Source organism: Geospiza fortis, unplaced genomic scaffold (genome assembly GCF_000277835.1).
Source record: "Geospiza fortis unplaced genomic scaffold, GeoFor_1.0 scaffold20, whole genome shotgun sequence".
NCBI lineage: Eukaryota > Metazoa > Chordata > Aves > Passeriformes > Thraupidae > Geospiza > Geospiza fortis.
In genome coordinates, this window is record NW_005054374.1 from 308,705 (window position 1) to 322,972 (window position 14,268).

General features: G+C 33.8%; 1 protein-coding gene across 1 annotated transcript in view; it reads right to left on the minus strand.

Moving 5' to 3' along the window:
- The window catches only part of LOC102031458 (dystrophin), a gene marked incomplete at its 3' end in the record, with an annotated part of 438,907 nt that overhangs the window by 166,497 nt on the left and 258,142 nt on the right, over nt 1-14,268 (minus strand). Inside the window, exons 10-11 of the mRNA XM_005424869.2 lie at nt 3,427-3,612; nt 2,597-2,778 (exon numbers count right to left, since the gene is read on the minus strand). Coding sequence (XP_005424926.1) covers nt 2,597-2,778; nt 3,427-3,612 — 368 coding nt within the window. The remainder of the gene's footprint in view (nt 1-2,596; nt 2,779-3,426; nt 3,613-14,268) is intronic.

The window sequence follows — 14,268 nt, forward strand, 5'->3', positions numbered from 1 at the left end:
CGAACCTCTCCTAAATAAAATCTTCATCATCAGCATTTTAGGATTTCAGATTTGTTTTTTTCTATTTTTCTTTTTTTTTAAACTGGAAATAATATTTAAGAGATTGATCAAAACCACCAGAGGACTCATATAGCATTGTTTCCATCCTAATCGCTCTATTAATTACAAATAGAGTACAGAAGGATGATACCCTGTTTCAACAAAGCCCATGGTTTTCAAGGGATTAGGGATCTCAGATCTGAGTCCTACACTTTCAACTGTGCATTTTATTGTCTTGATGTTCTAAACTAAGCAATTATAAAGTACACTGCTTCATTCTGGAGATATTCCTCTTAGCATTATATTAAATAAACTCTACAGAAGACCTGTTACAGTAAACTGAATTTAAGAAAATGGAAATATGATGAAACAAATATTATACATAATATTGACATTATTCTGAAGTAAGGAGCATAAACTTCAAAATTAAGTAATCACAAAACATAATCACAGTTTATTCCTAAAGCAAAAGAATGCTTCTTCTTTCTTACCATTCGCCAGGTACTTCCTTGCTTTCAAAATACTTTTATAAACATCTGATATGAGGGTTTAATATCTATTTATATACCTCAGGAGATTATCAAAACCTTTGTTTATAGTATGGCTCGAATAGTTTCAAATTAAAAAAAATGAATTGAATGTGTTTTAAAAGTTGTTGAACTCCCTATAAAGTGGTAAATTGCATTGCTTTTCTCTACAGTGACATATTTATCACTGAGATGCTTTACTATAGAGAATACTGTTTGGGAAAGGCCAGGAGGACAAAAAAAAAAAAAGACAGTTTTCCTTCAGCATGCTACTGCGCTGCTTATTAGAAGAGTCAAATACTTTCAATACATAGTGAATACACAAGAAATCCAATCTGGGCTGCTTTTACACAAAGGTATTTTTATGTTCCAAACTTCCTTTGACATTCTGACCTCCTAAATCACTTTTTATAAGACCCTTTCATTTTTTATAGCATAATTATCAGTATATCTTCCTCCTGTCCTTGTTTATTACTTGCTTTCGTTTTCCTTGGGCTGTAAAGTGTGGTACCTTTTTTCACAATTCCTATTACCATTACAGAGGTCAGACAGTCTTACTGTTCTCATCTTCACAAAAACCATCCCTGTTTGGCTAAAAGCGCCACTGTTGCCTTAGGGACAAGCTTACAGCAATCTGCTCAGAAGATTGTACTTTGAAGTAGAAGATGGATACTGAGAGTTTAAATTATGTATAATAACCCAAAAATATATTATATTGTGATAAGAAAACTTACTATACTCATCCAGCCAGTTTTTTGAAACACAGTAGTTTGACCAAAAGGCCAGAATTAACTATATCTAGGTATATCACTCCTGAGAAATTTTCTCTTGCCCTATCCCAAATCTCATTGAATTTATCACAGATTTCTTTTTTTGTATAGAAAATTAAATAGCAGTGCAACACTCTCCGTGAAGCTCTTATTAATCTTCTTCTACTGAAGTCTTCTACTGAACTCATATTACCCAAATAAGACCTGCTTTAGAAGACTCTAGGCCACTCAATTCCCCAAGCAATGACCTACAGCAGCAGCTAGGAGATGGGTTTAACAACTGGTGTTAAAGGATGTTTTTTAAGTAGAAAAAGTACCACTCAGGGACATAGTGACTTGCATGTATTGATTTAAATGAAAATAAGTATGGCCAATAAAAACTCCCTACAGTAAAGAATCATAGATTTTTTTTCTCTCCAAAAATATACTAGAACTAGAATAAGTTAGGTTGAAACATCTGAAACCAGGAACAATTTTATAGTCCAAGGAAGACAGAATAAAGGAAACATTCTCAGTACTCAGTAGCAAGCTGAAAAGAAAACAAATGTTTGGAATTGCTAAGAACATGTTGGAAGAAAGAGAGTTATGTCATGCAAATGTTAAAAATCACAGTTCACTTTTTAATACAATGGGCAAACCCCTCAACTCCAAAAGGCAAGGTAGAACTGGAAAAAGCATAACGAGGGGACTGATGAATAACTGAATATGTTCAGCATATATTTATGAAGAAAGTAAGAAAATATATACTATATCTCTGTATCCCGTAAACCAAATTACTCCCCTGTGGCACAATCACAAGCTTTTACATTTATGGAATTTCTTATCCCCGATGGCATTATGTAAATCAAAATTTCAAAAACAGATACATTAATAATAAAAATTTCCAAATAATATTGTGAATATTTAATAGATTATTTCTCTACTTCTACTTGTAATTCAACTTTAAACTATAGGCCTTGCACTTTTTAAAATAGTGTAATTCGCACTCCAATAAAAGTGAGGTAGGTGATGCAAATTTTGGTTAAAGTGTTATCTGTGTCCAAGTTGTTGGTAGCTGCTGCTTTATGTGGCTTCCAGGCTCCAAACAACATACAAGGCTCAAAATCACTGCGCATCAAATTTCAGGTTAAAACAGATACAAGATGGAGTTTTGTTCACAGTGAAGGAAAATCCCAACTGTTAGTCAAGTTCAGGATTGTTTCAGTCAAAATTAATTAATTAATTATTATATGGTGTAATAACACCTAACATATTACTTACTTGCTTTGTTTTTCCATACTTGCTACCCTGAGACTTTCCCAACGAGAATTAAGTAGATTCATTTGTTCTTGGATTTCATTCTCTTCTTCATCTGAAAGTTTTCCAGTTGATAGAAGTTGACTTCCAACTTGCAAAACATTACCAACACGTCCTTGGTGAGCTGTTAACTCCATCATAAACCCCTGACAATTAAAAAAAAAAAAAAATCCAGTTTTCAGTTGCATTTTTTGGAATGAAAGAACAGAATTGCACTGTTTTGCCAACATGATTTAAAACCTTGGTTTTAATTTTTTGAACCCCTCACCAAAACTTGTAACATAAACTGGAAATAAACACTTTCATTTTCTTCAAAGGGCAAAAAGCTGTTTTGTCTGGAGAGGAGGAGGCTGCAGGGTGACCTTACTGATCTCTTCAACTACCTCAAAGAAGGTTGCAAAGAGGTGGGTATAGTAACAAATGATAGGATGAGAGGAAATGGCCTCAAATTGTAACAGAGGATGTTTAGATTGGATTTTAGGGGAAAAAACCCATCTCCACTGAATGTTCTCAAACCCTGGAATGGGCTTCCAGGGAAGTGGTTGAGTTGCCATCTTTAGATGCATAGATGTAGCATTTAGGAGCATTTAGTGGTGGAATTGGCAGTGTTAAGTTAATGGTTGGACTTGAGGATCTTAAGGATCTTTTCCAACCAAAACAATCCTATGACTCTAGGGAAGAGTCTCCAGTTTACATTCTCTGAATCAAAATTAATAAAAACAAAACAAATCCCCCCTAAAAAATCAAAGGGAATAGAATAAAATAAATTTCAAAATATTAGTGTAAACATATACCTCATGGGTGTGAAACTGTTCTTTAACAACTTCTACGTCACTGGATATATCTCCTTGTGCTTGTAATGCATCTTCAGCAGAGAGAAGCCACGTGAGCACTTCTTCTAAAGCAGTTTGGTAGTTTTCAAGATCTCCAGCCCCCATCCGCGCGGTGCTAAATTTCTTTTCTTCAACACTTGCTAAAAACTGATCAAAACCAAAAGTATAAGAGCAATGAAAATGGCACCTACTTAGACAGTTCTACAAAGGAATAAATGGAACAACAATGTATTCTTAAAAAAAAAATATTAGATGGCTAATACATGGACGTACTTTGCAATACAAAATCAGTTAACTGACCAAGATCAGTTAAGATTGAGAGAAATAAAAAAATCTCATATTTAATGAGATATTTCACACTGTTATTAAAAATCCCTATCAAGTGTTCTGAATAGTGAATAATGAAAATAATATTTACCACATATTTAGAGAGGTATTTACCACAGAAGCTCATAAAATGATACATGCAAAAAAGTAGCAAGTTACTTTCTGACTTTGAAGAGAATCTATGGAAAACATGACATTTAAAAAACCCAAACCTTTACACTACATGCAATGCTAGGCTTGAGCAATCCACAGACACATATTTTGTGAAAACCCTTCTAGCAAGCTGGAAAAGCTCAAAAACTCATGCGAAATCATAACTTTTTAAAATCAAGCAGAAGTGTATTACTGTTGATTTCTCTTTTCTGCAAAGGCCAATCTTATAATTATTTTTAGAAGCCAAGTCTCTTATGAGAACAAAAAATTCTGGTCTACTGCATAAAGTCAAGAGAAATCAACAAGTACTCATTGATTAGTATAACAGTAGAAAACAATGACAGAAGAGAAGAACAAAATGCACTTGCTACAGAAGATACCATCCCATATGTTTTTCAAAAAGTTCTGAACAAGTTTAGCTAGTTTGTCAGGAATTTAATCTAAAAACAAGGTATACATATAAATAAACTTATGCTTCCATAAAAAAAAATATATACCAAGGCACTTAATGTTTTTATACTTGGCAGGAATTGTTCCTACTGACAAATTTGTGCCAATAAAATGCTCCAAGCAGCTAATAAAGCCTGTCATTGGAGTTTAGAACTGAAAGTTAAAGTTTATCATTAGAGCCACAAGCAGGAACACAGCAGGCTCTGAGTTGGAAGGGACCCAGAGGATCATCAAACCCAACTCTTACGTGATTGGCCCATACAGGATTAGAGCTCAACCAAGTGAGCTGACTTCAGGGAGTGCAATGCTTGCAATGTAATAATTAAAAATGAAATTTTCAATCTTTACAACAACAAATGCATAGATTGAATAATCACATGAAATTTATGCAGATCCCTAAATATGTGTTAGGCTAGGTAATAGTCATGACTATCACCACTTGTGTGAGAAATACAACAGTCAGTAACTGAATCCTCATAAGGAAAACCAGGCTTGAAAATCTGATGAACTTTATAGTGTGGGTCGTGCTTGTTTTCTTGTTTTCTTTTGTTTGTTTTTTTTTTTTTGTTTGTTTTGTTTTGTTTTTTTTTGGTTTAAAGGAAGTAATATATTACAGAAATATAAATAATGAAGCACAGAAAATGGCTGGCATTTATCCCTTCAGCACAAATTAATTTTTCACCTGTGTAATTCTAGATTTCAAATAATATACAATACAATAAGAAATTGCACCCAACCACATCACATTTCTGCAGCAAGATATATTTTTCTCCACTGTGGAAAGGGATAACTTGATCAGTGCTTTTCACAGGTAATAGTTTTTTTTCTTTCCATAGCAATACTTCATGGTATGTATTCATATCTATTACAGTGTAAAAACAATGCTTTAACAGTTGACTGAGGTTAGGGATATTATGTTTGTAGAGATCTGTGATAATCTATGTTGTCTGAATTTGTTTGAAAAATCTTCTTGCTCTAGATTAGACACTGAATTGTTTCATGTATGACAAGTGTTTAACTAAGGACCTCCAACAACACATTGTCTGAGGAACAGCTACCAAGTATTTTTCCTAATGATCAGCACTTTCTCTGCTTTCTCTCATGCTAACATAAATATTATACAGAAGAGCACTGAAAAATCTTGGAATCACGACATATGAAAAAAAATGGTCCCTAGACCAATTTCAGACCTGTTGTAACATTTCTTGAAGAAGTATAAAAACCAGAAAGATAATAAAAATAGAAAAAAAAGAGTTTCTAGACAGGTATTTCAAATTGTGTTCTCAATCAAAAAAAAAAAGGGAAAAAAATGGGAAACAAAGGCTATTTTCTGACATAAGAGAAACAGAAAAAGACTAAGAGAAAAATACATAAGTATAGAATTCTAAAATTGTAACACTGTAAAATGTCTTCAAGGATAAAAAACACTCCTTGGAGGCAACTGTTGTTTTTTGACTTGTCAAAAAATACATATAAACATTGTTATATCTCATCTACTACTTCGGTCAGTGTTGTTTTCTCTCCAAAAGATAACTGGCCATCCTTGCTTATCTTGCATATTGAATGAAAAACAGGTATCAAATCAGTGGAATTAGCTGTAAATGGAACATGAAACACTTAGAAGGGGGCAACTACTGACCTAACACTTATGGCATAATCTTTGTATTAAAAACCAAACCCAAATTAGTGTGTCAAAGATCATTATACCCATTATTCATCCCTTAATAAACCCCAAAATTAATTGTGAAGATCCTACAGCACTAAGAATATTCCCTAAATGAAATAATCCAGATAAGACAAACAAGAATGGAAACCTCTGATACTTATAATTCACATTGGTAGGCAACCAAACAGCACAAATTATGAGTGTTCTTGTTTATGAATTTATATGAAATCTCTTCGAAATTCCTAAAAAAGTAAGAAAAAATATAATTTTAAGATGTTGCATATACTACATGGATAGGACAGTTATTAATATGGATATCTGATATAAGTTGTGATGGCTGTTTCTAACCATATTTTTTAAGAGAATGAAAAACAATGAGGACAGGCTTAAGTCAAATTTTTATAGCCATATAATGCTAGGAAGGCTATTCTTAGGGAAAAAAGGTGCCTAAATATGAATACAGTTTCATTCTTAAATCAAAACCTATTCTAAATAAAGTATATAATGAGTATGCAACACAAACTTGATTGTCTTTAGTTAGAGGAAAATAGAGTAATTCACTGAATAAAAACTTCAACAAAATCTCATTGTGGTGGTGCATCCCTCCCTCCTCCTTGGGCTGCACAATCATCTCAGAAATACATGTAAGCCTTGGCCTTGAACTCATCACAAATATTATCTGTTCCCATGAAATTATGCTGGCTAACGAGCCAACTGTTTCTTAATGAACAGTCTCAGAAACTCATTTTTCTTGCCTGAACTAATGAAATAACCTGAGCAGAACAACAGTTTTGTTGTCCAACCTTTAAAGAAATTTACTGGCCCAAATTGTGGTCGAGATGGAAAGTTACTATGACTAAAGCCAATTGTCTTGTGACCCTGGAAGTAGTAGTCCTAATCTGAGACCTGTTGAGCTCTCCAGGACCACAGCAGGACATGGACAGCAGCCTCCCTCTGCAGGTGAGCCCTCCCAGAGCCAGCAAACTCCCATGTTTGCTGTACTTGGGAGAGTGCTGACCAACACCAGTGAAAATGACATGAAACATTTAAATGTTTAATGAACACTGCAGCACTGTAGCTGGAAATCAGTCAGGCAGTCCTCTCTCAGACTGTTTTAAAAAACGATCAGACACTTTTGCACATAACAATCCTGGTTGATCTTATGGACTGATGTAAAAAGAAAAAAATTGCTCTGGACCCATATTTTGTCTTCTAGACACTTATTTTTTCCTTCCTTTGCTTTCTGTTGCACATAGACAAGGTATACCTAGATAAAACAATGTGAGCTTAATCTCTGTACTCCCCACCATTCTCTGCTTGAGTGTGGGGGCTGAAAGACCCCAGGGATTCTGAAGATTTAATTTAAAGTATAGTAAGTGAAAGTAAAAATCCTCTGATCTTCAGAAGCTTGGAAAAAAATTAGCTATTCCTGGTAAATATATTAATTATTTCACAAAATTTAAACCATGAGCTTGTAGCTCCTCCAAGGTGAGAAAATGAGCGGACAAAAGTGTTCCTCACCTGTTATTGCATTATCTTCCTAAAGGGAGGAGAAGGATTAGTTGTGTGTTAGCAAATTCTCAAAGAATGTTTCTATTAATACATAAAGACTGATTCTGAGTTTTAGAAATTAGTTGGGCAGCTTTAGAAAGTAGTTTTACAGGATATCTTTGGGTTTCATTCCAGCACTGTTATTTATATTATGTATTTCCTTCCTGCAGAAGCTGCCTGTCCCATCGTTAAAGAATGTGGCTCTGGACATTTAAAGCTTTTAAACTCAAAGACATAAAATTTTAAAGAAATATTTTTTATTAAAGGCCAATTTCAGTTCAGAGTATCTTTCTCATTTTGAACACCCCCTTTGCAGGATTAGAGCCTCAGAAAATAGTTCACACTATTCACTCTCAAACTATGACTCCTATCATCTAAGAATGAAACCACTGCTTATTTTTTGGTTCCTCCAACTTTCTCATTACAAAATCTATTTTATGTGTCTTTGTATTTCCAAATTATGACTGTTAAAATGTTAAATGATAAAATGGTCTCTTCAACAATCAAGATTATGTTTTCTCAACAGATGAGTCCAGACAGAATATTTCAGTAATTTCTAGTAATAAAACTTATAAGATAAATTGGTTCAGACCACTTGTTATTATAATGTTAACAATTTCATTGTTCTAAATGAGGCTAGCACTTCCATTTTATTAAGTATTTAAAAAATATCATTGTAAATGAATGTAGAGTATGAAAGGTGGGGATTTTCTGTTTGGCTTTATTTTTTGGGTTTTTCTTGGGGTTTCTTTGTTTTGTTTTAGTTTTTTTGGCTTTTTTTTTCCTATTTGTCTGAAAATCCACACAGGTTTGGCCTTATGATAAATCTGAAAAATTGCAGGTTTTGCTTGCTCAATTGAGACAAGTTACATTTTTAGGACTTGATTTTCTCTGTGATTCTATTTCTACTGCATATGTTTCCACGTGGATGAATTGACCTGTCCTTGCAACTGCAGTTTTGAGATGCAGCAGATTATTAGGTCATTAAAAATCAATGGAGCTTAGGCAATGTATATGCTGAGGAGAAAAGGCAGAGCCAGGCAGTACTGATGAAAGTACATTCATTACAAAGGAAGGAAAAGGTTGGAACTATTGACAGGAAAGCGATAAAACAAAATTACAGCTGGTACAAACAAAGACTGAAAGAGACAGAGAACTTATTGGCATTAAAGCAAAACGTTGCACCTTGGGGACTCAAGTGTAGAAGTTAGCTTAAGACAACTTAAGACAGTGAAAAAAACCTGCAATCAACTGGCTTGGGGAAGAGACTAAGACTGGAAATAGTGAGAATAGGTAAGATGGTGCTCAGACATAAGAGACAGGAATCAAAGCTGCCCATAATTATCAAACATTCTAAAAAGTAAAAAATTTTTCATTTTGCACACATGGTCAAGTGAGTCAGTGCTTTGCAGAAAGATTTTCCCCTTAGCTTGCTTTCTTCAACACACCTGCACTTGGAAAAATATCAAAGCATGTTTTGCTTAGTAGCTACTTGACTCAAAGTGTATCAAAACATACTGCTTTCATAAAGTCTCCAGGGAAAATTTTCAGCCTCTGTTTATTTATGGGTTTTAATTTGTTGAGTTTTGCTGCTCATAAAATGTATTGCTGTTTGTAGCATTGCTGATGGCAAGACACCAGTATTTGCCTCTCTAAGGAAGGCACTTCCTATTCAAGCAATTATGAACCATGGCTCTGACCATTCAGTCACTGACTGTGACTGAATTGAATTACTTTCACCATAAACCTACAACAAAATTATGATTTCTTCCTGTTGAAAGGGCTCGTCTACCCATCATTCTTCAAACCTTCCCTTTCCCGATGGAAGACCTGGGAACACTTTAAGGGGAAGGGTATTTCAGGCACTGTCATGTCACGCAGTAGGCTGTGAGATCATTGACCTCTACATAATAAATAAATTAGACCCCACTCTACAAAAAGAAACATGAAATTTTCACCTCAGGATAAGTTTTCAGTATTAACTAATGACCCTTCTCAGAACTCTCCAAGAGTGAATGGTAACCGGGTCCTGATGAAATACTGCAGGTTAAGAAACCTGGGGCCTTTTCCCAGTAGTACTACCAACAATGTAACAACTCCGGATCAGCAGATTCAGCTTATTTGAGAAATTCCCAGAGTGTTTTGTGCTGTCACATACACACAGATGAAAAAAAGGCAAAGGTAATTTTATCCACCACTGATTTTCAGACCACCTTAAAATTTGAATTGGGGTCACAGAATAATTCAGTAGCATGAAAAATACGCAAGACTGAATAGACAATGGCCATGCATTTTTAATTTCAATTTTTAAAATGCAAATTCCAAATGTTGTAATGACTAAAGTAACATCCACTTTGAAGGAGACTGCTCTGAGAAAGACATTTAAAGGTCTTTAAAGATGTTTAACACCTCTTCTAACCTAAACCATTCTGTGAGATGTTCTATGTTCTAAATTGCATTCTCAAAACCTCCATGTGGAGAAAAACTATTAAAAATATAAACAGAAAACCTTAATGGAAAGAGGTGAATTATTTCTTAGCCAAGAAAAATGCAAATGGATTGTCCAAAAATTTACTCAATTACTTTTTTAGTATGCCATACAGGAGATTGAGATAGAAATATAGACTGCACCCCATTTCTCTCTGGCAACAGAGAAATCAAGAAAGGTATCCTGCTAAAATACAACTAGAGATTTCAAGATTAAAATTACAGAAATGCAGGCCAAAAGCAAAAAGTGGGGAAAAAATCTAGGCTAGGTGTTTTTTTTTTTTAATGTTTTTTTGGTTTTGTTGTTGTTGTTGTTTTGGTTTTTTTTTTCTATTTTCACATATATTTTATAGTGAATTCTACAACCTTATAGTTCAAAAAACTATGAAAATGTCTGAATGTGGTTCTATCATTCTGGAAGAAAAAGTAGCCTTCTCTTTTCATCATCCCATTCAGTTGTTATTTCTTCCTTTTCTTTCTCCCTATTCTCTCTCTCTTCTGCTATTGCTGTCAGCAAAATCTGTGTTATCCCATAGCATAAAAGACCTTCCCATCTTGTCAAAAAATATTTAACTTCAAAACTCTTTTTATATTTTCACATAGTGCAATATCAAAATGCCATCAAAAGCATCAACAGCCTCAGCAATTAACTTCAACAAGATACATCTCTAAGATAATTTTTTATTTTGAGAAATAAAGATTCTGAGGCAAGAGCCAATTAGTGGATATACTACACAGTTTCTGCAAAGCTGAGATCGAGGTCCTGGAGATTTCAGAGCATTCAACAGCATATGTTGAATTGTGCTATTAGAGTTGGAAGGAATTATTAAAATAGGTGGTTTTGCAATGTCATCTAAAATTTCAGTAGTGAAATTTGCTTGAATAAGATGAATATCCCATTCATGGCTCTTATGCAGTTTATCCATTTTGTATTTAAACTCTCCCAAAATGTATTTTAGTTTCTATTAAAGAGGTTCTCCTTCTCCAGTGGAAATCACTGCAATGAATATGTTTTCAATTTAAAATTAAAAACCAACCAAAAGGCTGTTACAGAAAATGATCAAGTAATTTAATATTTGGGTTTTGTTTAATAATTCTGTAGTGTAACTACCTTTCTTGTAGCTACATGCTCTGAATAATAAATCAAAAGCTGTGAATAAGTCAAAATTATAACCAATCATATCACAACGGGGTTTTTCTCCTCTCCTGAATGCAGAGCTTCAGGTTTATAAATTGGGTATTAATACAGAAAATACTAAAATACTTCCAAAAGATAAGAATGGGAAGTACAAAGAAGTCCCCCTGGAATACTGAAAGCTATATAGAAAACTTTCTTAAATGCTTACAGGGAGCAGTAAATGTAAAGAAGCACAGGATAAAAATCCACTGAGGACTTTCAAATAAAAGATGCCATCTCCAGGTCAAGAAATTTCTGAGCCACAAATCAGTGGAGAATGAGTAAGTGAGAACACTCAGATGTAGTCAGATCCAATTACTAAAGAAGTGGGCATAAACCAGTGAGTTACATGCTTCTAAATTCCCATTATAGAGACTATGTACAACTAATATGTAGCTTTGTAGATGCAAAATTCCTAACAGACATTAGTAATTCTGAAATTGGTAGCTTAAAAAATACATTATAAATGTGCTGCTTCAAAATCATATTCTTATCTTTACTCTTTCTTTCTTTCTCAATACTTGTTTCATCTTCCCCTTTCCCCTTTGCTTTGCTAGTTGAGATCTAGTGAAAAGCAATTTCTCAATTCTGGAATTGCACACTTGTTGAGATTTATTTATTTATTTACTCATACTACATTCTTCTAGAAATAAATTAACTATTTTTGCTCTTCACATAATTACCAGAATGTTGAAACAGAATCTCCAAATATTTTATCAAATACCTTTTCCTGATATTGCTGATGTAGCAGGAAAGAATTATAGGTGCCTTACAGGTTAAATTTTTCCAAGCAATATTATCCTTCCAAATATCATATATAAATGTACTCATATTCACTAAAATATAATGCATGGTTCTAAGCTGTAGGTATTAAATAGCATATTCATTGCAGTTGCCATTATGTATATTCATAGAAAGGGGGAAAAAAAAAACCAGGAACAAGGTGAACGAGTGAAAGGAGAAGTTAAAACTGAGAAAATTAGGAGGCTGAAGATGAACGAGTTAAAACTTGGTTTAAGCCCTCATTGCAGAAGAGAGTGATTTTGAGACTGAATTTAAAAGGGACAGGAGAACCATGAAAAAATGAGAAGTAGCAAAAGATAGCATGGCATAACAGAGAAAGCATTTCCTTGGTGACATAGGGAAGACACAAGAGCACTGTGATTAAGAGTGTGAATAGAAGTAAATGAGATCAGAGTAATACTGAAGGTAATTTTTAGGACCAAAGACATTGGACAGAAACTGAATGTATTCTGGAAGGGAGTAGTCAATTACAAATAGACTAAAGGACACTTTTAAAAGGGTAATCTGTACCGAACAAAATGACATTGAGGGGCTGGAGTAACATACAAGACACTGTGGAATTGCACTTTGTAATTCATTTGGCAAATGAAATTCAAGTGGGAAAACTTATGCAAACATGTAGTCATTTCTTGTTATCAAACCTTAATATCTTTAAGAATGGACAAAATAGTGTAGAATCTTTATTTTTTGATCCTACTGTTAAATTCAAAGCCAGGAAGCGCCCTCATCTCACTGACACTCTTTGACTTGCATCTCAGTTTGCTACACTCTGTATGTGATGCTCCTAACACAATCATGATGTGTTTATTTTATTTTATAAAGCAATCCTTAGAACTTATCTCCCTCCCCTTCTCCCTTTTCTGGTTTACATTTTTTGCTTGTTTTTCACAAACAATATAATTATTTAAAAAATTCTTTTGTTGGTACTCCAGGAGCAATGAATTAGAATACAAAATAGAGAAAAATCAATATTAGATTTGCTTTTTTTTTGTTCTGTACAATTTTTATATTTTTGCTATGTCTTATTATTCTTTCAGGACTGGAATTTTTAAATACATTTTCAACATCTAAAAAATTGTTTGTTACACTCCACCCCAAATCTATCTTTATTATAAAAGGTATTATTTCTTCCTTCTTTTCCCTTAGCTCACGGATTACCACAGGCTAACATAACTTTATAAATAATATCCATAGAAATTATTAGAAATGTTAGAAAACTATAAAGCAAAATTCTTTTATACAAATGTATATAGAGACAGATGCCTTTGCTGTAGGAAATAAACATGGAAAATCTACAAAGATTTTCTTTTCTATACTTGGATCTACAGTCTGTACATGCAGACCAAAACTAAGAAATATACATTGCAGTATCTTAGAGGGAGAGTCTTCTACACAAGCAAAACAAGGCACAGCTTCTATTGTATCAAAATCATTGAGGGAAAGAAAGATATCAGGATTTTCATGATCAGTAGAGATCAGCAATCCGGCCTTCCAAATGTCACTGCTTCAGGTAAACATGCAGATTTCCCTGCCATACAAATGTGAACTAAAAAACAACCCACAGCACTGCCTACAGACCCTGAATACAGACAGCTCCAAAGGTACGGTTAAATAAAACAGGCAAAAGGGAAAATGGTTATCCACTATCTCACAGAGCAATGGTTTAGGCAAAAGGACATTCCAGAAGCAGAAACTCACATTGGCACTGTATGGGAGTGGGGAATTAATTGTTCCTTCACTTCTCAAAATCAATAGAACCATTTGTAACACACCAAAAATATTTTAGATTTTACAATGAAGAATATTACATGCACCTGGGGCACAAAAGTTTTCTCCACAGAGGTCTTAACACTTTTTACAGAAGTAAAACATGAAGCTATTTCCTCAAAGTTGCAGCTGCACTTGGGCACAGGCATTTTAAGGGCATAATGCAGATTCTGCACACATTTTTTAAAGCTATCTTAATTTAAAACCCTCATCGGTTTTATTTTAGCTCTATAGAATTCAACAATGTGATGGTGTAAGATAGGACAGGAAATTTAAAAGTATTGTAATTAAAACTCAATGACTTTTAATTGGAAAATAAAATCCTTAATGTATTCATAATATTCATATATGTTTAACCACCATATGTTTCAGAGGTAATCCTCTGAAAGCCATTGCACGTTAAAGTGAGTGTATCCTGTCA